The 22915-nt window shown below is 41.9% G+C and overlaps 1 protein-coding gene across 1 annotated transcript in view; it reads left to right on the top strand.

The window, feature by feature from the left end:
* The first annotated feature begins 13598 nt into the window (after positions 1 to 13598).
* Positions 13599 to 22915, top strand: part of Kpnb1 (karyopherin subunit beta 1) — a 30182-nt gene continuing 20865 nt past the window's right edge. The window contains exons 1-5 of the mRNA XM_046420329.2: positions 13599 to 13996; positions 14097 to 14155; positions 16288 to 16470; positions 20589 to 20789; positions 22251 to 22403. Coding sequence (XP_046276285.1) covers positions 13957 to 13996; positions 14097 to 14155; positions 16288 to 16470; positions 20589 to 20789; positions 22251 to 22403 — 636 coding nt within the window. The 5' untranslated portion in view covers positions 13599 to 13956. The remainder of the gene's footprint in view (positions 13997 to 14096; positions 14156 to 16287; positions 16471 to 20588; positions 20790 to 22250; positions 22404 to 22915) is intronic.

Genomic DNA, 22915 nt, shown 5'->3' with positions numbered 1-22915 from the left:
GATAAGCTACTCAGAGACTTCAGTGAGGTTCTGTAACAGGCCCAGGACATCTTCATTTGCATCTATGCTATTAACCCCAACACAGACCAAGTATCATACACAGGATATAGGTCCTTTGTGACCCCTGAACATCTGTAGGACTTAAATGTTTGAATGCAACTTTGTGAATGTTTTGGAAGACTGTAAAAGAGGAAAAAAGCTTTGCCTTTGCCCATTCAGTCCATTTCTTATGGTCTTAATTATCTGCAGCTACTTCTCAAAAGTAAAGGTGAAGAGTTTTATTCCTCAAAGACTTTTTGTGTGTGTATGGTGCAGGGGATTGAAGTAGGGGTGCTCTGCCACTGAGCTACATCCCAACACCGACTTTTTTTTTTTTTTGATACATTTATTTTATTTATTTATTTTTATGTGGTGCTGAGGATTGAACCCAGGACTTTGTGCATGCTAGGCAAGTGCTGCTCAGCCACACTCCCAGCCCCTAACCCAACCTTTTTTATTTTGAGACATGCTCTCACTAAATTTCCCAGGTTGACCTGCAATTTATGATCCTCCTATCTCAACCTCCTGAGTCACTGGGATTACAAGAATGCACCACCACACCTGGCTTCCATCAAAGATTTGTTGGTCACACTCCTCTATTACCTTCAGTGGTTCAAAATTTTTTTTAAAAAAAAGGTGCTAATGAAGAGGCTGGAACCATGTCCTCAAATCATTTTGGGGATAAGATGTGGAATTTTAGAATACATCCTTAGCCAGGGGGGGTGGCACACGCCTGTAACCCTAGCAGCTGGGGAGGCTGAGACAGGAGTCCATAATTTAGTGAGATCTTCACTAGCAACTTAGTGAGACCCTGTATCAAAATAAAAAATGGAATGGGGATGTAGCTTGGTATTGGGTTCAATCCGCAATACCAAAAAACCAAACCAAACCAAAACAAAACCCTAAGCATGGTAGTGTGCACCTGTAGTCCCAGCAACTTGGGAGGCTGAGGCAGGAGGATCACTCAAACCAGGAGTTCAGGGCCAACCTGGCAACACAGAGACCCCATCTCAAAAACAAAACAAGAGAAAAACAAAAACTCATTGGGATACCACTTCTGGGTTTATATCTAAAAGAATGGAAAGCAGAATTTTGAAGAGATATTCGCACACCCATATTCATTGCTATTCATAATAACCCAAAGATGGAAGCAACCCAAATGTCACCAATGGATGGCAACATAAACAAAATGTGGTGTCTACCTGATTATTCAGCCTTAAGAAAAAAGAAGAGTATCTTGTCACATGATATAACATGGACCATCCACCTTGAGGACACTATGCGAAGTGAAATAAGCCAGTCACAAAACCATAAACATTACATGATTCCACTTATAAGACATTTAAAATAGTCAAACTCGCAAAGTGTGGTGGCGCATGCCTGTAATCCCAGAGACTTGGGAGGCTGAGATAGGAGGATCACAAATTCAAAGCCAGCCTCAGCAACAACAAGGTGCTAAACTGCTCAGTGAGACCTTTTCTCTAAATAAAATACAAAATAGGCCTGGGGATGTGGCTCAGTGGTTGAGTGCCCCTGAGTTCAATCCCTGGTACCTAAATAAATAAATGAGTAAATAAAACAGTCAAACTCATAAAAACAGAAAATGGATTGGGTTGGGGGAAGGAGAAAGGGGTAGTTGTTCAATGTGTACAGTGTTTCAGTTTTGCAAGATATAGAAGTTCTGGAGATATTCTGCACAGCAATGTGAATGTACTTAGCAATACTGGACTGTACACTTAAGAATGGCTAAGATGAGGCGGGCATGGTGGTGCATGTCTGCAATCTCAACAACTCAGGAGTCTAAGGCAGGAGGATAGCAAGTTCAAAGCCAGCCTTGATGGGGCTCGGGATGTGGCTCAAGTGTTAGCGCGTTTGCCTGGCATGCGTGAGGCACTGGGTTCCATCCTCAGCGCCACAAAAAATTAAATTGGGATATTGTGTCCACCTAAAAAAATAAATAAATAAACTAAAAAATAAACATTAAAAAAAAAAAAAAGCCAGCCTTGGCAATTTAGCAAGGCCCTAAGCAATTTAGTAAGACTACCTCAAAATAAATAAATAATAAATAAATAAAAAATAGCTGGGATATAGCTCAGTGGTTAAGTGCCTCTGGGTTCAATCCCTGGTCCCTCCCACCCCCTAAAAAAAAAAAAATGGCTGAGATGACAGCTGGGCACACTAGTGCACTTGGGAGGCTGAGGCAGGGAGGGCCACTTGAGTTCCAGAGCTTAAGACCAGTCTGGGCAACACAGCAAGACCCTGTCCCCCCAAAAATAATAATATTAAAAAGGTGAAAGAAGAAAAGATGGTAGGGGCTGGGATTGTAGCTCAGCGGTACAGCGCTCACCTAGCATGTGCGAGGCCCTCAGCACCACATAAAAATAAATAAATAAATAAATAAAATAAAGGCATTGTATCCAACTAACCTAAAAAAAATAAACATTTTTTTAAAAAGTGAAGATGATAAGATGGTAAATTTTATTTTATTAAACATAATTAAAAATAAAAATAAAAAACATGTCACTGGGACTAGGGAATTGTAGCACAGTGATAGAGCAGCTACCCGCATGCACAAGGCCCCAGATTGGAGCCTCAGTACTTGTGGGGGGACGTTGTTGTGGAGGCCATTTAGAGACCAGGCCTCTCTAAGTTGCTTGGGGCCTTGCTTAGTTGCTGAGACTGGTTTTGAACTTCTGACCCTCCTGCCTCAGCCTCCACCTCCAGAACCTCCATCACCAAGCTTGGCATGAGATCTGAATTCTGATAGAGAGGCTCCAGTGCTGATTTACCTTGGGGCAAGGTATTGCACTCTCTAGAATTTAGATCTTTTTCTGAAAAATGGCAGGGTAGAAGTGATGGTAATAAAAACATCAATCTCGGGATAGGGTTGTAGCTCAGTGGTAGAGTGCTTATCTAGCCTGGATGAGGCCCTGGATTCAATCCTCAGCATCACATAAAAATAAATAAATAAATAATAAAGCTTAAATTCTTAAAAAAAAAAAAAAGAAAGAAACCACATCTATCTCAGTGCACCCCGCAGGCAACTGAGATAGTTCTGTGTAAACAACTGAATGCTCTGCAAATATTAGGGTGTGGTTATTCTCTCAAATTGTGGTTTCTATACCAATTTGATAATCTTAAATTAAAAAAAAAATCCAAGCCCAAACCTTGCAGACAAAAGAACAAGAAGCTGCCCTCAAGTTGCTCATGGTCCTGTAGGAAAAATAAAACACAGAACTAGAAAAAATTGTACAGTATAATGTGTTAAAGAGTTACCCTAACAGGCTGGGTGTGGTGGTGCACGCCTGTACTCCCGTCAGCTCAGGTGGCAGAGGCAGAAGGATCATGAGTTCAAAGCCAGCCTCAGCAAAAGTAAGGTGCTAAGCAACTCTGAGACCCTGTTTCTAAATAAAATACAAATAGGGCTGGGGATGTGGCTCAGTGGTCAAGTGCCCCTGAGTTCAATCCCCAATACAAAAAAAAAAAAATTACTCTAACATAAACTAGATTCAAATATGCACAAAATTCCTCGTAATGGGACAAAAGCTGAGTATAAACTATATGTTGTTCAGGTAAATCTAAAGCTCCCAAGTAATTGGAACACAAGTTTTAAGTTTCAGTTCATCTTTCCCACGTACTTATTTAAAAAAAAAAAGCGTGTGTCAGGAAGGGGCTTTTCTCCACAACTGCTTAGACCAGTTTTCTGACTGATCTTTTTCTTTCTTTTTTGGTAAATATTAGTATGTTGTCCAGCCTGGTCTCAAACTCATGGGCTCAAGTAATCCTCCTGCCTCAACCTCCAGAGTAGTTAGGTGCCATCCATCACTCCCAACATGCACCACGCCTGGCTTTTGTTTTACCCCAGTACTGGGGATTGAACTCAGGGGCACTCTACCACAGAGCCACATCTCCAGCACTTAAAAAAAGAAAAAAATTGAGGGGGGGCTGGGGTGTGGCTCAGTTATAGAGCGCTCGCCTAGCATGTGCAAGGCCCTGGGTTCGATCCTCAGCACCACATAAAAATAAACAAATAAAATAAAAGGTATTATGTCCAACTACAACTAAAAAACAAAAATAAAAATTCTGAAGGTTTCTTAATTTAAGAAAATGAAAAAAAAAATTCTGAGACAAGTCTTGATAATTTGTTCAGGCTACCCTTCCTTATACCTGCAATCCTTCTGTCTCAACCTCTTGAGTAGCTGTGTGTCACCATTCCTAATGGTGATGTTATCTTTCTATGGATCACTTTCATCCACCAAGTTGTTTTCAGCATTCTGGAAACAGGCCATTTGATGCTGAGATGATTTCTTGAATAATTCCTTCAATGACTGCTTTCCCTCTATTTTTCTCTATCTTCCATATCTCTTCATATGGAATTAGTCTAACTGAGCTACATCTACTTTAAAGATTTTTTTCATTCCTATTTTCCAGCTTTGGAGTTTTGAAAGGATATTTCAATTTTGTTTTTCAATGCTTTAATTGAAGTTAATTGTTATTTTTTTTTGGGGGGGGGGTTGGTTTTTTTGGTGGTGCTAGGGATTAGAGCCCAGGGCCTTGTGCATGCAAGGCTAACTACCAACTGTCCCAGCCCTGGTTATTTTATTTGTGGGCTGAGACATAGCTCAGTTGGTAGAGTGCTTGCCTTTCATGCATAAGGCCCTGGGTTCAATCCCTAGCACCAGAAAAAAAACAAAACAAAAAGAACAATTTTATTTGCTAACATCCTATTTTATAACCTCTTGTTCTTGTTTCATGTATATAATATTTCCAGATCTTTCTGAGAATATACATCATTGTTTTAAAGATTCGATTTTGGGACTGGAGTTGGAGCTCAGTGGTAAAGTGCTTGCCTAACACAAGTGAGGTACTGGGTTTGATCTTCAGCACCCCATAAAAATAAATATATAAAATAAAGGTATTGGGTCCAACTAAAACATATTTCAAAAAATAAAATTATTTTTGTTTTTGTCTGTTCTCTGAACTGCTTCTATTTTCTCCCATTTCCTTCTTTCTTATTTATATGGACTTTGTTCTTCATGTTACAGATTTTCTTAACCACCTAGCACTAGTCTTTGACTGTACATAGCAAGTAGTAAGCACTAAAATTGACTCGAAGTTCTGTGTAAAGCAAAGCTTTTCAGTGAGTGAGCATTTGTATAGTGAGCTTTTATTTGGAATTCTCAGCTTTTTATATCTGAAGTAGGTTGAATGGTAACCCCTCAACATATCCATCCTAAACCCCATTACCTGTGCATGTGATCTTATTTGGACAAAGATTCTTTGCATACCTAATTAAGGATCTTTAGATGAGGCCCTTCTAGATGGGCATCTGAATGGGCCCTAAATTCGATAACAAAGTATCTTCCATGTATCTGTGCATTCCTGGCAATTGACCCAGCAACCAGGGATTTGTGCATATTAGGAAAGTGCTCTATCATTAAGCTATATCCTCAGACCAACAGTGTCTTTTTCTTTTTCTTTTTTTCCCCCCAAGTACTGGGGATTGAACTCAGGGGCACTCAACCACTGAGCCACATCCCCAGCCCTATTTTGTATTTTATTTAGAAACAGGGTCTCAGAGCTGCTTAGCACCTCGCTGTTGCTGAGGCTGGCTTTGAACTTACAATCCTCCTGCCTCAGCCTCCCAAGCTGCTGGGATTACAGGTGTGCACCACCACACCTGGACCTAACACTGTCCTTATAGAAGGTAAAGAGAGGAGAAAATTGTGAACTGGGAGGCAGATGGATAATGCAATCAGAAGACAAAGCATACCTGCAGCCACCAAATTTGGAACAGGCAAGGCAAAGAATGCCTTACCTCCTCTAGAGAGATGACAGACCTGTTGACACCTTTATTTCAGACTTCTTTCCTCAGAATTGTGAGAGAATTCTATTATTTTAAGCCACACATTTTTGGGAGATTGTTAACAGCTCTAGAAAACTAAAACAGTATCCATAGGTACTTCCTCTTGGGCTGGCCAGTGTTTCCAGAGGGATCCTCTAGTCTACAGAATTTAAGGGTGTTATTCACCAGACCGAGAGAATCTAAGGGACAAGTATGACCAGTGGGACAAGGAGGTCTTGCCATCTCCATCTTGTCTTTTGGTATTTAGTCTTTTTTTTTTTTTCCTTTCTTTCTTTTTTTTTTTTTTTTTGGTGCTGGTAATAGAAACCAAGGCACTTCACATGATAGGCAACCGATGTACTGCTAAACTACAACCTCAGCCCTCAGAGTATTTTATAGCAATAAACAACTTGGCATCTCAGAGGCTTAAAAAAGAACAAAGGTTGTGGGGCTGGGGTTGTGGCTCAGTGGTAGAGCGCTCACCTCGCACGTGCGAGACCCTGGGTTCCATCCTCAGCACCTCATAAAAATATAAAAAAGGGAAATAAAGGTGTTGTGTCCAACTACAACTAAAAAATAAATATTAAAAAAAAAAAAAGAACAAAGGTTGTATCTTGTGCCCACCATGTCTGTCCCACTCTCATTTTTCACTGAATAAACATTTGTATCTTTCATCTCAGTCTTTTTGGTACCATTTAAACATTGCATTATGAGGTCTGGTGATATAGTTCGATGACACAGCACTTTCCTTGCATGCATGAGGTCCTGAGTTCAATCCCTAGCACTAAAAAAATTTAAAAATACCTGGGTGCAGAAAAAGTGTAATATACAGTGCCACAGTCTGGCTGGGCACAAAATAACTGAGCCGCCAGGAGGCACTTGTAGGTTCAAACAGGAACTCCTTTATTGCCCGAACTCCCGGGAACGCCACCCACGTGGCCCTTCCAGGAACACCACACACCAACCGGAACTCCCTCCCCCCCCACTTCACCAACCAATGCAAACTCTCCAGGAATCCCCGTGAGAGGTCAACTGGAACTCAAAGGGAACTCCAAGTGAACTCAAAAGTAGTGGGCGCCCGCCGGAGGCAGCAGGAGCCGCCCTATTGCCAGACAGCAAGGGTCCATATACAACTGAATACACAGCCTGTTTCAATCCAGTATCATCCAGTCACAGCAATTATACACAGCTCAACTTAATGATCATCGTCTTAATGGCTCCCTGGGTCACCTCTCAACCATTCCTTCTGGCAAAATGCCAGGGGCCATTCCGACTCGGCTGTGGCTCTCAACAATACAGGGAATTTTTTAAAATACCTACAATTCTTAGGGCTGGGGTTGTGGCTTAGTGGTTAAGTACTTGCCTAGGAATGCATGAAGCACTGGGTTCAATCCCCAGGACCACAATGAAAAAAAAAAAAAAAAAACTAAATAAACAAAATAAAGATATTGGGTCCATCTATAACTTAAAATATTTTTTAAAAAACACCCTATAATCCTACCATCCAGAGATAACCATTATTACATTTGATTTAGATATTCCTTCTTTTTCCTGTTCATAGATACACAGATATAACACATGCTTCTTTGATAGTAAAATCACTGCAATCTGCAAGCTTGTTTGTTTTTCCCTCTCCAGTGCCAGAGATAAAAGCTCAGGGTGTGGTGCATGCTAGGCAAGCACATTACCACTGATCCACACCCACCTGCCAGGCAAGCTTTTTTTGCAGTGGGGAGGAGGGTTTACTGGGGATTAAACCCAGAAGTGCTTAACCACAGCACCACATCCCCAGTCCTTTTATTTTTAAATATTTTTTAGTTTCAGATGGACAAAATACCTTTATTTTATTTACTTACTTATTTTTTAAAAAATATTTTTATTAGTTGTCCATGGACATTTATTTCATTTACTTATCTATATGTGGTGTTGAGAATCGAACCCAGTGCCTCGAACAAGCTGAACAAGTGCTCTACCACCGAGCTACAACCCCAGCCCTACTTATTTTTACTTGGTACTGAGGATCAAACCCAATCCCTCACACATACAAGGTAAGCGCTCTACCATTGAGCTACAACTCCAGCCCCCCACTTTTATTTTAAGACAGGGTCCCATTAAGTTGCTTAGGGCCTCACTAAGTTGCTGAGACTGGCTTTGAACTTGTGATCCTCCTGTCTAGGATCACAGGCATGTGCCACCGTGCCCAGCATTTTTTTTTCCCTAATTTTTTTTTTTAACTGAGCTATATTTGATCTACCAGTCAAGTGTATTTTAAAGTTTTTTTGTTTGTGTGCTGGGGATTGAACCAAGGGCCTTGTGCATGCAAGGCAAACACTCTGCCAACTAAGCTATATCCCCAGCCCCCAAGCACTCATCTTAAGTATACAGATGATGGATTTTTCATACATATACCCACAATATTATAATTTGCCTTTTTGTACACAGCCATTTATTGTGAACATTTTTATATGATTAGATGATATTCAACAACATATAAGGTTTTTTGTTTTTTTTTTCCCATTATATTTGGAGGGTTTTGTTTGTTGGTGCTGGAGATTGAACCCAGGCCTTATGCATGCTAGACAAGAGCTTTACCACTAAGCTACATCCTTTTTCAAAGAAATATTTTTGGTATTGGAGATTGAACCCAGGAGCACTTCACCCTGAGCCAAGTCACCTACCCTTTTTATTTTGCTTATTTTGAGACAGTCTCAACAAGTTGCTGAGGCTATCTTTGAGCCAGCAATCCTCCTGCCTCAGCCTCTTGAGTTGCTAGGATTATAGGTGTGCACTATTACACCCAGATCATCCACAGGGCCTTTTTAAAACTTTAAGCTAGGGTCTTGCTAAATTGCCCAGGATGGCCTGGAACTTGTGATCCTCCTGCCTCAGCCTCTTCAGTAGCTGGGATTATAGGCACCACCACTGCTCCCAAATTAATGTTTGAAAAAATATATATATTCTTTAGTTGTAGATTGACACAATACTTTTATTTATTTATCTTTATGTGGTGCTGAGGATGGAACTCAGGGCCTCACACGTGCTACTACTTAACTACAACCCCAGCCCTAGAGAAGTGTTTTAAGATAACAAGTCTCTCTGCTCCTGGGAATGAAGATGAAGTAGTTAAGTCTTGCTGCTTTTCAGTGAATGCTCTTGCTTTGCTAAATTTCTTGGAAGAATTGCCAAGTGGAAACAGCAACTGAGTTTGCCCCATACTAAGCTGGTGGGCACTGTCTTTAGGATGTCACATTCAGCTCCATTCTCCCTCAAGGCCAGTGAGGCCAAGATTGAACAACTCCCTGTCAGCTGGCTTTGCTGTGTATCATCAGGGTAACTGGGAGGGAAAGCTGTAGCAATCTCATCCACTGCTTAGCTACACATGTACACTGGGAAGCTTTTGTTTGGATGCAAGCTTTCCAGGTACTGAAGATTTAACCCAGGGGTGCTTTATCACTGTGCTACATCCTCAGCCCTTTTTGTATTTTATTTTGAGACAGGGTCTCCCTAGGTTGCTTGTCGCCTTGCTAAATTGCTGAGGCTGACCTTGAACTTGCAATCTTCCTGTCTCAGCTTCTGTAGCTACTGGGATTAAAAGTGTGTGCCACCACACCTGGCTCTCCCATTTTATAGATCTGAAAGGTTAGGTACTTTGTTTAGGATCAAACAGAAGTATCTAAGACTGAAACCCAATCTTCTCTCTTGATGTCAGAATTCATTCATTTTTAAAATTAAACATGTTTTGGTCCCAACTCCAAAAAAACCAAAGGCCAAATGTACTGATATGCAGATGCTAACACACAATAAGGGATGAGGGAGGGAAGAATAACAGTTCTGTGGATTAGATAAAGGGGAATGAAGAGAAGGGAAGGGGGATGGGAACAGGAAAGACAGTAGAATGAATTGGTTATAACTTTCCTATGTTCTTATATGAATACAGGACCAGTGTAACTTCACATCATGTATAACCACAAGAATGGGAAGTTATACTTCCTGTACGTGTCAAAATACACTATATTGTCATGTGTATCTAAAAAGAACAAATAAAAAAAATAAAAAACGAAACAAAAAAAGTTTTGGTCATGAATTTTTTTAAATATTTTTTTATTTGTGGATGAACACAATACTTTCTGAACTTCAGCCCTAGCATTGGTCATGAATACTTCTGACATACAAAAAGTTACAGAGAAAAACCTGTCAAAATGAAATGCACTTTGCAATCCATACATAGTCCAAGAAATGCAACTCGAAGCCCCATGTACCCTACCCTGTCCTATTAATCACAGAGGAAGGTCCAATTCCTCCCACTTGGGATACACTGCAAAGTGGCATCAGTATCCCTTCCACAGTGCAAGCCAGAAATCTATAGATATAGTGACAACTCTTTCTTCCAATCACCAAGTTAATTACTTTTGGTACTCCTTTGTTTCCATCATTCCTGCTATGGTTTTCCTTTTCACAAGTACCAACTCTTATCTGGATTATATTGATGACCTCCTAACCTGGTTCCCTGCATCTGCTTATCTCATTCCATCCAATCCCACACTGCAACCACCATCCTTCTTAAAACACTTCAATAGCTCCTCTTTGCTCTTAGGATACAGAAAAAACTGCTTGCATGGTATGCAAGGTTTCCCTACTCAATATTCTAGTTCCCTCAGTCCTTTGTTATCTTGTGTTTTGGGGATATTGGTCTTGCTGTTCCTTGTAACCCCCAATTCCTTCCCACCACAAAGCCTCTGTACATGCAATTCCTTCGTTCTTTTTTTAAAAAAAATTTTTAGTTGCTGATGGACCTTTATTTCATTTATTTATTTATATGTGGTGCTGAGAATTGAACACAGTGCCTCACACATGCTAGGCAAGTGCTCTACCACTGAACCACAACCCTAGCCCAATTCTTCCCTTCTTTGGGTATGCTTGCCTTGAGTCCCAACTGGTTATTCCTTGGCAGTGTCATTTTCACTTCACATTTGAGAGGTTAAATGATTAAAATCTATCTTCCCTAACAGGATAAAGACCCAAAAGTACTAACTTAGCATAAAATTTGCTAAACAGATAACAGCTAATGCATATATAACATTTTTAGGGCAGTGTTCCTATGCAACATGTACTAACTCACTTAGGATCTCCCAAAAGCTTTATGAGGAAAGTACAATTATTACCCCCATTTTACATTAAAAGTTACACAGGCTAAGAGTCTGTAAAGCTAGGAAATGAACACAGGAAGCCAGTTTCTGGAGTCTGAGCACAACATTCATGCTATCGGTGCCTCAGCAACACCTGCTGAATGCAGTAGCATGGGAGTACTTTTGACTAACAGCTCCATTAGTAACCTTAGACTATAAACATTTTGTTTTAGTGCTGGGAATGGAATCCAGGGGCATGCTAGGCAAATGCTCTACCACAGAGCTACAACCCCAAGCCCAGGGTCTAATGGTTGACCAGAACTTTACTGCTAAACTTTTATTTTCTCAGGATTTTATTTCAGTTACTTTAAAAATCCATTTGAGTGGGGCATGGTGGTGCACACTTGCAATCCCAGTGGCTCGAGAGCCTGAGGCAGGAGGACTGTGAGTTCAAAGCCAGCCTCAAGAAAGCGAGGCATTAAGCAACTCAGTGAAATCCTGTCTCCAAATAAAATACAAAATAGGGCTGGTGATGTGGCTTACTGGGTGAGTGCCCCTGAGTTCTATCTTGATACCCCAATAAATAAATAATCCATTTTGAGGCCTGGGATGTAGCACTTGCCTAGCATGCACAAGGTCTGGGTTCAATCTGCAGCACTGCTAAAATTAATGAATAAACTAGCAAATGAACGAATTCGCCCTCACCTACCAATGTCATGACTGGTTTTGAGGTAGAGTAAGTGGTCTGGCAAACTGCTGGAGAGCAGGAAAAACTTGACTAAGAAGCAAAGGTGTATGTAGATCATCTGTAGTGTGGGTAATCCATGGAAGGACAATTCAAAATTTTCATGGATGACACCCAAATCTTCATCAATTTATTGCAAAGTTACACACACAGGGCTTCTCCCACCATTAGTAGACAGTGCTCAAGGCTGGGGTGAGGGAACGGTGAAGCCACAGGAAATAACTAGTCACAATATGGTGTGAGGAATGACCTCCATATGCTTCTAACCTCAGAACTGCAAAGAAATTGCTAGCAGAGAAAGATCATTTCTTCTTTCAAAAATCAAAGATAAATGGCCAAGCTTTCCTAATTTTTTTTCAAGTCAGCAAAGACTGACTTGAAAGTTTTCCCAGTGTGGCAATGTAGAGCAATAATTTCAAGCTCAAGCTATATAGTGAAGAGCTCTATAAATCAGCTACATCCAATTCACCTTGAATCAACAAAATGAAATGTAACTTTTCTTCTTTTTTGCTGTGCTGGGGATGGAATCCAGCGCTTTGTGCATGTTAGGCAGGTGCTCTACCACTAAGCTACATCCCCAGCCTTTTTTGAGACAAAGTCTACATTTTCAGGTTGGCCTAAAACCTGTAATCTTTCTGCCTCTGCCCCAGTCGCTGGTATTAAATGCAAACTCCCGATCAATTCAGGAAATGCTTAACCTGGAGCCCACCTACCAATGTCAGGGGAAGTCAAGAAACCGCACTTTTTTTTTTTTAAACAGGAATTTTGCTAAGAAAAGATCTTCATGAGTTCCTAAGACTAAAAAAGACCAAGAAACACGATCCTTTATGACTGTAAACACATTCATTCTGGGTCAAGGTTATGCCTTCGTAGGGGCACCTCTGAAGGGCAGAAACATTTCTATTCTGTCAATACCTGGTAACTACGGACGGAAATCTAAGCCCATCCCTAAGTGAGACTATAAAAACACAGGTCTCAAAACCTACAAACAGACCTAAGGGGCCTCCTTGGAGGGAAAGCGTCGTGAAAGGCCAAGGAGTAGTTAGGAACGCTAGAGTCCAGTCCAGACCAAGTTACTATTACTAAACCACGGTGCGACCTTATACAAGTTCCATACCCTCTCTGGACTTCAATTTCCACGTCTGCGCTTTGGAAGTTGAACCACATGGTCTTCAAAATCTTTTCCAGCCAAGAGTCTAATAACAAGTAGATCTAGCTATTAAAGCAGCTTCATGTGGACGCAGTACAGAACTTTAACGGTCCCCCCCCTCCCCAGGCCCGCGAAACCCTCGCTCAACACGCCCCTCGGAGTGACTGCACTTTCCGGACCGCTGTCCGAGCGGTACGCGGTCAGCTCCACCCCTTCCTGGAGGCGTCCCATCGTGCTCCGCGCTCCTAAAACGGCGGGGCGCCTCCCGCCTTTCCGCGCCCGGACCCCGAACTCCTCTCCCCAGTTCTCCCGGGCACCCTGTCCTATCAACGTCTAGTATCCCAGCCAATCACAAGGACTCCGAGACTCGCCTTCAGCCCACCCTTTTGCCCGCGCTCAGCCTGTCTGAGCTTAAGGCCTTGACCAAGTCAATCCAATCAGTAGCCGGCTCTCACCTGCCCCACCCCGACTTCCCTCTCCTCGGCCAATCCGCGTGCCCCATCCCGCTGCCCGCCCAGCCAACCCGGACCCTAAAACCTGCGGACGAATGGGCGCAGGGCGGCCCTTCAACGAAGAACGCCTGGCCAATTGGGGATTCCGCGTGGCCACAGTGGCAGCCAATCGACGTGGAGCGCGGTGCCGCCGCGGAGAGGTTCAGCCCAATATCCCTCCGCCTTCCTCCCTCCCTCCCTCTCTCTCTCCCTCCCCGAGAGCCGCCGCTCACTTACTGCCTCCCTTCCTTCTTTCTCCCTCCGCCACCCGAGCACCAGCCGCGCTCTGAGCTGCCCCCGGGGTCCCTCCCCCGCCGCCAGAGGAGCAGCTGCCGCCGCCGCCGCCAGCAGCACATTAAGAGGGCGGAAGGAAGAAAAGAGGGGAGGAAGGAGAGCTAGAGCGCCTGCCCAGAGGGAGTCGGTGAATGGGCTTGTGGTGACCCCCGCCCCCCACCCCACCCTCCCTTCCCACCCGACCCCCAACCCCCATCCCCAGTTGGAGCCGCCGCCCGAGAGCCCGGACCGTCGTCTTAGGAGGAGTCGCCGCCGCCACCTCCGCTATGGAGCTGATCACCATCCTCGAGAAGACCGTATCTCCGGGTAGGACGCGGGGGCTGGGGGTCGGGCTGAGGTGATTGGGGTGGGGGAGGGGAGCACGGCCCCTCTGACCCTGCTCCGGTTCCCACTTTCCTCCCACCAGATCGGCTGGAGCTGGAAGCGGCGCAGAAGTTCCTGGAGCGTGCGGCTGTAGAAAACCTGGTGCGTCCCGTCCCGCCGCGCCCCATCCCGCCGCGTCCCCATCCCTGAGAGCGGGCCTTCCCGCCCTCCCGGAGGCCCAGGCCTCGGGAACCCACCCCGCCCCATCCCGTCCCCCTCCCCCCCCGCGCCCGGTCCAACCTAACCCCGCCATCGGGAAGCCGGTGGGTGTGTCCCGCCCCGGGCCCCGGGGCTGGCCAATGGTGTACCGCGCCGGGGTGACTGCTGCCCAATCGCCGTGCGGACTGAGGGCGGCGGTGCAGCGGGAGGGAGAAAGAGGGAGGGAAGGGAAGTTAGGTTGCACGGCGCTGCGTGTTCAGCAAGGGTGGGGGTGGGGGAGCCGGGCCTAGGGGCCATGTGGAAGCTCCTGGCCCGCCTGCTTGCCGGGTGGTGGCCGAGGCCGGCTTCTCCTTCCTGTCCCTTGGCCCCTGTGTCTCTCTCCACCTACTTCCCAGAGTTCTACCCTTTCCTATCTCTCTTGGTCTGTGCTTATGGCCAGGCCTGGCACCCGACCGCCTCTCAACCCATTCTCAGTAAAAATTTTTCCCTTTGCTGCCTGGTTATTACTTTTCTGAGATATACATACACATACATAGATAGATATATATTTGAAGTTAGGTGAGTAGAGATTTGATCACTAGGGATCTGCATCCAGACAACGGACAGACTCATCCTTGAGATCAGGCCTATTTCCTGATGAAATCCCAGAGGAAAGTTCCTGCCTCTCATGTTTTCAAATTTAAGGGGCACCAAGAAAAAAGGAAATAATTTCGCTAAGGCTGGACCTTTGTTTAAAAAAGTGAGGTGGATTGGTTAAAATAGCCTGCTGCCAGAAATGTTTCTCTTTGGTGTCCCTCCCTTGTTGGGGGGGGATGGGGAGCACAGGGAAGGGTGGATGATACTTCAAGTCTTTTTAATAGGTAATAAGTCTGAAGAACACTGTAACCAGATGTGTTCTTTTGCAATATCCTGGCACAATAATGTCAACGACAACAAGGTGGCAGGGCTTATTTTATACAAACTGCCTTTGAATGATTATTTTCCATACTTATGTGTGCTAGCTTTTACTAACTTTTTTATCCTTTGTCTAGAATAAATTTTCCTGCTCCTATAGGCTGATAAACTCCATTAAGAGTATATTCCTGTTTCTGCTTTTACTAATTTGCAAAAAAGCCTTTTATTCTTTAAATTCTTTAATGGTACATAGTTAATAAAATTGGGAGGAATTACTTTCTCTCCTGTGCTTTTAGAATTTGTTAGCAGTAAGAAATTGTATCTACTTTTGGCTTCTATTGACTTTCCTCTTTGGATAGGGCTTTTTTGGTGTGAAAATTTTTAAACAAGGGGTGGCTTTGGGGACCTGTGTGTTACAAAAGATTGAGTATGCTTTTCAGGGATCTATTATATTTAGTAGACTAGTCTAAAGTGTGTAGGAGCCTTAGTACATTTTTGTTGCAACAACTTGCCTTGCCATTTCTATCTTTTCAGTTATTCCCTAATTCTAAATATTCATTAGCATTTTGCCTTATAACTCGGCTTGTTATTGTTCCTCAGAGCTAGGCTCCTAAGTCTTGTGTTGGAGACTAGAAATTCTTATCTACAAGAATTTCCCTCTTATCAAAGATTACTTGCTTCCATGAGATCAAAAGCTGCCCTCAGTATCATTTTTGGGGGGCTAAGGTATTTTAAATTTAGAAAAAGAATTTTACTTTTGTTCCCTGTCATAATCCTTCAACAAATATTTATTGAGTACTAATGTGAAAATTTGGAAAGATGATCTTAATGGGGAATCTTAATAAGTGTGAGGCTGCAGAAGATGGGAACTTCATCACATACTCAATGACATTTATAGTTTGTTTTTGATACGTGGTCTTGCAGTGTTACCCAGGTTGGTTTTAAAATTCTGGACTCAAAGGAGCCTGCCTCTGAGTGCTAGAACTATAGGAATATGCTACCATGCCCAGCTTTGGATTACAAATTTGATGTTTTCTAAGATAATTGAACATGATGTCCTGGAAAATTGACTGGTCTTATCCCCATTCCCGATCCCGCATGGTTTGGTGCTCTATAAACTATCCAGAGTTGTTTGAAATTTCTAAGAAATTTTCATTTACAAATGCATTTTTTCTTAACAGCCCACTTTTCTCGTGGAACTGTCCAGAGTGCTGGCAAATCCAGGAAACAGTCAGGTTGCCAGAGTTGCAGCTGGTCTACAAATCAAGAACTCTTTGACATCAAAAGATCCAGATATCAAGGCACAGTATCAGCAGAGGTGGCTTGCTATTGATGCTAATGCACGACGGGAAGTCAAGAACTATGTAAGTAAATTGCACCTCATTTTGGTCATACTGTCTAGGGAATAAGAAACATCTTTGTTCTTTTGTCATTTGTTTGGGACGGAGCTTGACAGTGTGACATTTGTGGGTTCTAAACTCTACCTGAAGGTGAAAGTTGTATTTGGTTTTAATGTCTTTCAATTCAGTTTGTCTGATGGATTGGAATTCAGTATCAAATGACTGAGGTAGCCTGCAATGGTTTGGAGAGTTTTAATTGGATCTCTTTGAATTGGAGTAGTATATGAATGGATGCTATATCAGAATCACTTACATAATCTCTGGGGATGTAGCTCAGTGGTAGAGCACAGACCACATGGCTGTCGTGGCGTTGGGTTTGATCCTCAACAGCACACCCCAAAAAGGGGTGTGGGTGTGTGAATTTCTAAGCTCTTCAGATATTTTGGTTTGGAAGGCCTAGAATAAAAGTTTTTTTTTTTTTTTTTTTAACTGTTATCCTATGTGATTCTTTCATAGTTAACCAGCATCTAGCTCTTGTTGAACTTCTGCTGTAGATAGTTCTCATTCTTTGCTGGTTTAAGCTTGGCATTGTGTGGAATCAGAAGAACTAAATGATTTCTTGGGCCTTTCAAGCCCAAAGAGTTTGCAGAATGAGTATGACATTAATGATGGATGCTTTTATCTACTTAGCAAATTGTGAAAAACTTAAATACTTGACTTTTTTCAAGAGTGAGATGATGAATTTTGAGGAAAATGAAGTATCCTTTGTTGCTTTGCATCATAACGTTCTTTTGACTTTCTTGTTGAATTAGAAATTCATAATTCTATCAAAGTATGGGATGTAGAATATAAAGATAGGTTTGGGGTAGGTTGGTTGGTTGGTTGTCTTAATGAAGTTCTTTAGTGGCCTGTGTTATGTGGATAAGGCCCAAAGGAGATTAAGTTAAACATTTGTGCAGTCATTTTGAGGAGAAACCAGTGGGCAGATCATGGTTATACACCATATTTACTATATCTTAGTTCTATATGATAAGTAGCTTTAGGCAAATTAGTGTCCCTTAAGGCAACTACTTCTCTTTGTAATGTGCTTCTTTTTGCAGTCTTGCAGTTAGGAAAGCTGTCTTACTTTTAATATTTTTTTGGAATGTGTAAAGCTGTTTCAATTCACTCTGGGTCTGCTTGTGTAACAACACTCCCTTCAGCCAGTTGACATAAGGGAAGCATACTCCATCAAAAAAATTTTTTTTCCTCTTTGTGATGGTGTTTCCCTATATTGCCCAGGTTGCCCTGAAACTCCTGCTTCAGCCTCCTGAGTAGCTGGGACTACAGGCTTGTGCCACCACGCATGGCTCATCACTGAAAACTTTGATGCTCGTTGTGCCCATTGGATTTCTCATTTCTTCAAAGTGTGTGTGTACACGCACACACATATTGGAACTGTAATTGAATTTATTGGCACATTGCTCTTGACACTTCTTTTTTGGTACTAGGGATTGAACCTAGGGGCTCAACCATTGAGCAACATTTCTGGTTCTTTATTTTCTTTACTTTTTTATTGAATAATAATTATTGTTGTTGTTGAATTTATTGCTCAGTAAATTGCAGAGGTTGTCCTTGAGCTTGGGATCCTCCTGCTTCAGCCTCCTGAGTCATTGGAATTGTAGCCACCGGATCCAGCAATGCTAAAATTTTTAAAAAATTGGGTAATAATCAATATTGGCATGGTTGAACTCTATTGCCTGAGAAGAAATTAGCATGAGCTGAGTGTGGTGGTGTACACCTATAATTCCAGCTACTTGGAAGACTGAGACCCAGCTGGATTGCTTGAGTTCACAAGTTCAAGGCCAACCTGGGCAGCATAGTGAGATTCTATGTGTCTGTGCCCCCCCCCCCCCAAAAAAAAAGAAGCCATTAACTTGTCCTTTTTCATAGTATATCTAATTATTACTCTTAGTGTTGGTGGTCTTTTTAAAGTGGGAAGAGATGGGGTTTCTGTGTTGTCTAGGCTGGTCTCATTTGCTATAGCATCACTCCTAGTTTAAAGGGGAAAAAAAGGTTTTTGTACTCAGAAATTGGACATCTCTAGCCTCTAAGTTACTTCAAGTAGTATTAACTAAGGGTCTTCTAAAAGCAATTTTAAAGAAGAGATAAAAGGGTCTGGGATTATGGCTTAGTGGTAGAACGCTTGCCTTGCACACGTGAGGCACTGGGTTCAATCTTCAGCACCACATAAAAATAAATCAAATAAAGATATCATGTTCATCTACAACTAAAAAATATTTTTAAAAAAAGAAGAAGAGATAGGTGAATGGGATTCAATGTGCTCCATATATGTACAGAGGTGTGAATGGGATTCAGCATAGTATAAAGATACCCTGGCATGGGGAAGCAAGGAAAGAAAAGGATTGCTTAGTGAGTACGAAATTATTGCTAGATCAGAGAAATAGTTCTGGGGTGCTGTTACACAATAAATTTTCTATAGATAATGGTATATTTCAAAAAAGTTACAAGAAAGGATTTTGAATGTTTTTTACCACAAATGACGAAGGTTTAAGGAATGTTATGTTTACCCTGATTGGAACTTTTTATAGTATATCTGTATATTGAAGCTTCAGGTGGTATTGCATTAATATATACAATTTTTGTCAGTCAATCTACCCCACCAAAAATAAATAAATAAATAAAGTACTATGGACTTTAGTCCTTTAAAAATACCCATTTAGCCCCTGGGACAATTCAGTTCATTTTTCCCCTCGATACATTGTGTTTTTAACATAGTTTTTGTCCATTCTGCTGTGCCTAGAGAACAAAATTTTGTTAAAATTAGTTTATTACTGGGTAAAACTGTTGGGGGTGAGGGCAGTCAGGGATGGTGATATATTGTGTAAAAGTGAAAGGTGGGGAGTTCATTATTAGCTGATAATTACAAAGCAGAGTACTAAGTGACCTGACCCAGTCAGCAGAGCTGGCCTGAATATCTGGTAGCTATTCTTTGTCCTGTGTTCATGCCAGGAACAGTTAACTGTTTGACTTTGAGTGGACTGGGGATTCTTAGTGCCTTCATTGACTGAATTTAGCTGATCGTGGTAATGATTAACACTGGGTCAATTGTGGCTTCATCCTTTAGCCTAACCTGTGACTTCACCCATTACATAAATGTTTGAGTGATTAACACTTCCAATGAGATATATTTAATGACAAGTGAATCTTGTTTTAATTGGCATATCTGTCTAGTTCTTGGAATCTGTTGGTAGTAGAGGGAACCATTCTTGGGCAAACAGAATGAATCCTTTTAAAAATAAGAATTCATTTTTAGGTTTTTGTAGCATCAGGAACTTTTGTTTCCATATTCAGTGATATTGCTTAACCAAGGCCTTTCTCTTTAAATCACTCAGAGTGCTGGGCTGTTGGTAACTAGAAGCAAGGAGGTTTATTTCACATGTCACCTATAAGTAGGATCTTTTCCTTGAGGCAGGTTTTAGACAGTGTCCTACTGTGAATCAGACCCACCTGGATGCCCCATAGGTGTTGTTCTAAAGCCTCACGTTTCTTTCCACAACAAGGCTGTGAGCATTCTTCCCTTATATCACCATCAAGGAGCATGGAAGATTTGTGTCATTTCTGTCTTGAGGATCAAACCCAGGGCCTTGCATGTGTTAGGTAATCATTCTGCTACCAAGATATATCCTCATCCCTAGAAAAATGAATTTTATCCCTTGCTCTTCCCCCGCTCCCTTTAATTTTCCTTGACAAGGTTTCATTAAGTTGCCCAGGCTGCTCTCAAACTTGCCATCCTCCTGCCTCAGCCTCCATGTACTAGCTGAAGTTACAGGCATAGGTCACCATACCTGGTTCCCACTTAACTTTTAACACTATCTCTCCTAACCACTAGTTTTCTGCTGTGTTGATTGTTTTCTGCTGTGTTGATTGAGGTGTGTGGTTGTAATTCACAGCAGGGGATGGTTGGTTTTGCTTTTAGGCTCTGGGGAATGTTGATTTTTAAAGGTGTTGGTATTGAGGCTCGCATGGTTTGGGCTTTGTTTTGTTGGCAGAACTTAAGAGACAATGATATAAGGGGTGTGGTGGTAGGCAAATATGCTGAAGTTATTACAAACTGACAAATTTTGTCCCCTGTTTTCCAGGTTTTACAGACTTTGGGCACAGAAACTTATCGGCCTAGCTCTGCCTCACAGTGTGTAGCTGGTATTGCTTGTGCAGAGATCCCAGTAAACCAATGGCCAGAACTCATTCCTCAGCTGGTGGCCAATGTCACAAACCCCAACAGCACAGAGCACATGAAAGAGTCAACATTGGAAGCTATTGGGTACATTTGCCAAGATATAGTAAGTGCTTGCCTGGTGTATTTAATATTTCTATCTCTGATTCTCTCTAGCTGTGGACTTGCATGATGTTAGGATTAGCCTATCAAATCATAAAGAAAACCATGCTGCTGCAATGTTTTGAAGTAGAACTGTTTGTTAATTTAGATCTATCCTCATAGTTCTAATCATGCACTGAGTAAAGAAACTTGAAATTCACAAATTCAAAACATGACCAGGGATGTAACTCCATGGTGGCACATTTGCCTAGCATGAGCAATGCTCTGGGTTCTATTTCTAGCATTGTAAAACAAACAAAAGTAATAATAAACTTAAAATTGAAATCCATATGTTTGGAGAAACTGGGTTTTTTCCCTTTTTTTTCTTTTTGCAGAGCTGGGGATTAAATCTAAACACTTGAGCATGCTAGGCAAGTACTGTACCACTGACCTACACCCTGAGGTTATTCTTATCTGGCGCATCCCTGAATTGAGATCCTCAATGTCCCATGAATTCCTGAGTGCTTTTCCATTTACTAAATTGCAGAAAGATTTGCCAGTTCTTCATACAGTTGGGGTCGCAGCACAGTACTTCAGTTGCAGCCGCAGCCCTCCTACGATTATTATTGCCCCTGGAGGTTACCACTCTTTTTTATTTTGTACCAGGGATTGAGTCCAAGGGTCCTTAGCCACTGAATCACATCCCTAGCCCTTTAAATTGGTACCAGGGATTGAACTCGGGGGCACTGAGCCACATCCCCAGTCCTGTTTTGTATTTTATTTAGAGACAGGGTCTCACTGAGTTGCTTGGCGCCTGGATGATGCTGAGGCTGGCTTTTGAATTCGCAGTTCTCCTGCCTCAGCCTCCTGAGCTGCTGGGATTTCACAGGCATGTGCCATCACGCCCAGCCAGTATTTTTTATTTTTGAGACAGGGTCTTACTAAGTTGCTCAGGGCCTAGCCAAGTTGCTGAGGCTGGTTTTGAGCTTTTGATTTTCTTGCCTCAGTTTCCCAAGCTATTGGGATTACAGGCGTGTGCCAATGTGCTAACATGAGGTTACTACTCTTGGTAACTGTTTTATGTAGACTTCATGTAGCAAACTCTCAGCACTTGACTTGGAGTTAGATACACCTAGTTGTATTATACTAAGGTATTGATCTTTGGCCCTCAGCTATTCTGAAATTATTTGGTACAGGTGAAATACATTATACAAAAGGAGAAGAAGCTAATGTTAACTTATGCCCATAGACATTATGCTAAGAAATCAGAGACAAAATTGATGAGATTAATTTGTTTCTGTTCAAATTTTGGACTACTAGTTCTCTTGGTTATTTTATGGTTACTTTGCAATAGTGTCCCAAAATGGAAATGCTTGGAAAATATCACAAAGTAATGATAATTAACTCGTGGATTTTACAGTTAAAAGGACTGCTGATTAGTCATGAGTTTGTTATTATGTTCATTGCATTTCTTTGCTTTTTTCAGGACCCAGAGCAGCTACAGGATAAATCCAATGAGATTCTGACTGCCATAATCCAGGGGATGAGGAAAGAGGAGCCTAGTAATAATGTGAAGCTAGCTGCTACTAATGCACTCCTGAACTCATTGGAGTTCACCAAAGCAAACTTTGACAAAGAGGTAAGTTTTCTTTTTCTTTCCCTGGGGTGGAACCCAGGATCTTAAGCAGCTGGGCAAGTGCTCTACTTGTGAACTACACACCTAGCTGAAGTAGGTTTTCTTTTTAAAACTTTGGTATAGGTTCAGAGGTTACTTGTAAAAGAAAACAGCATTACTTAGTGGGAATATTTTGGAATTTTAAAAAATTATAGCAGTGGGGCTGTTCACTTTAGGAAGGTGCTCTTTAAGAACGATATAAATGTTTTGCCTGAAAATCTTCCTGTCATTTACTTGTTTATATATAATGTAAAATATGCATACAACAAAATTTGCCATGTTTTATTGGTGCATTATAATTACACATAGTAGTGGGATTCATTATGTCATATTTATACATACACATAATTTGATCAATCTCTTTCCCTAGTACTTTCCTTTTCCCTTAAAATTTACTGTTTCAATAGTATATTCATGTGAAAATGGAACCAATCTTCAGAGCTTTTGCATCTTGAAAAAATGTCAGACTGAATATT

The sequence above is a fragment of the Marmota monax genome, unplaced genomic scaffold (genome assembly GCF_021218885.2).
Source record: "Marmota monax isolate L192 unplaced genomic scaffold, Marmota_monax_Labrador192_F-V1.1 WCK01_AAM20220418_F8-fsc00064, whole genome shotgun sequence".
Taxonomy (NCBI): Eukaryota; Metazoa; Chordata; class Mammalia; order Rodentia; family Sciuridae; genus Marmota; species Marmota monax.
Note: the sequence above shows the minus strand (reverse complement) of the source record. Positions and strands in the feature narration are given on the sequence as shown.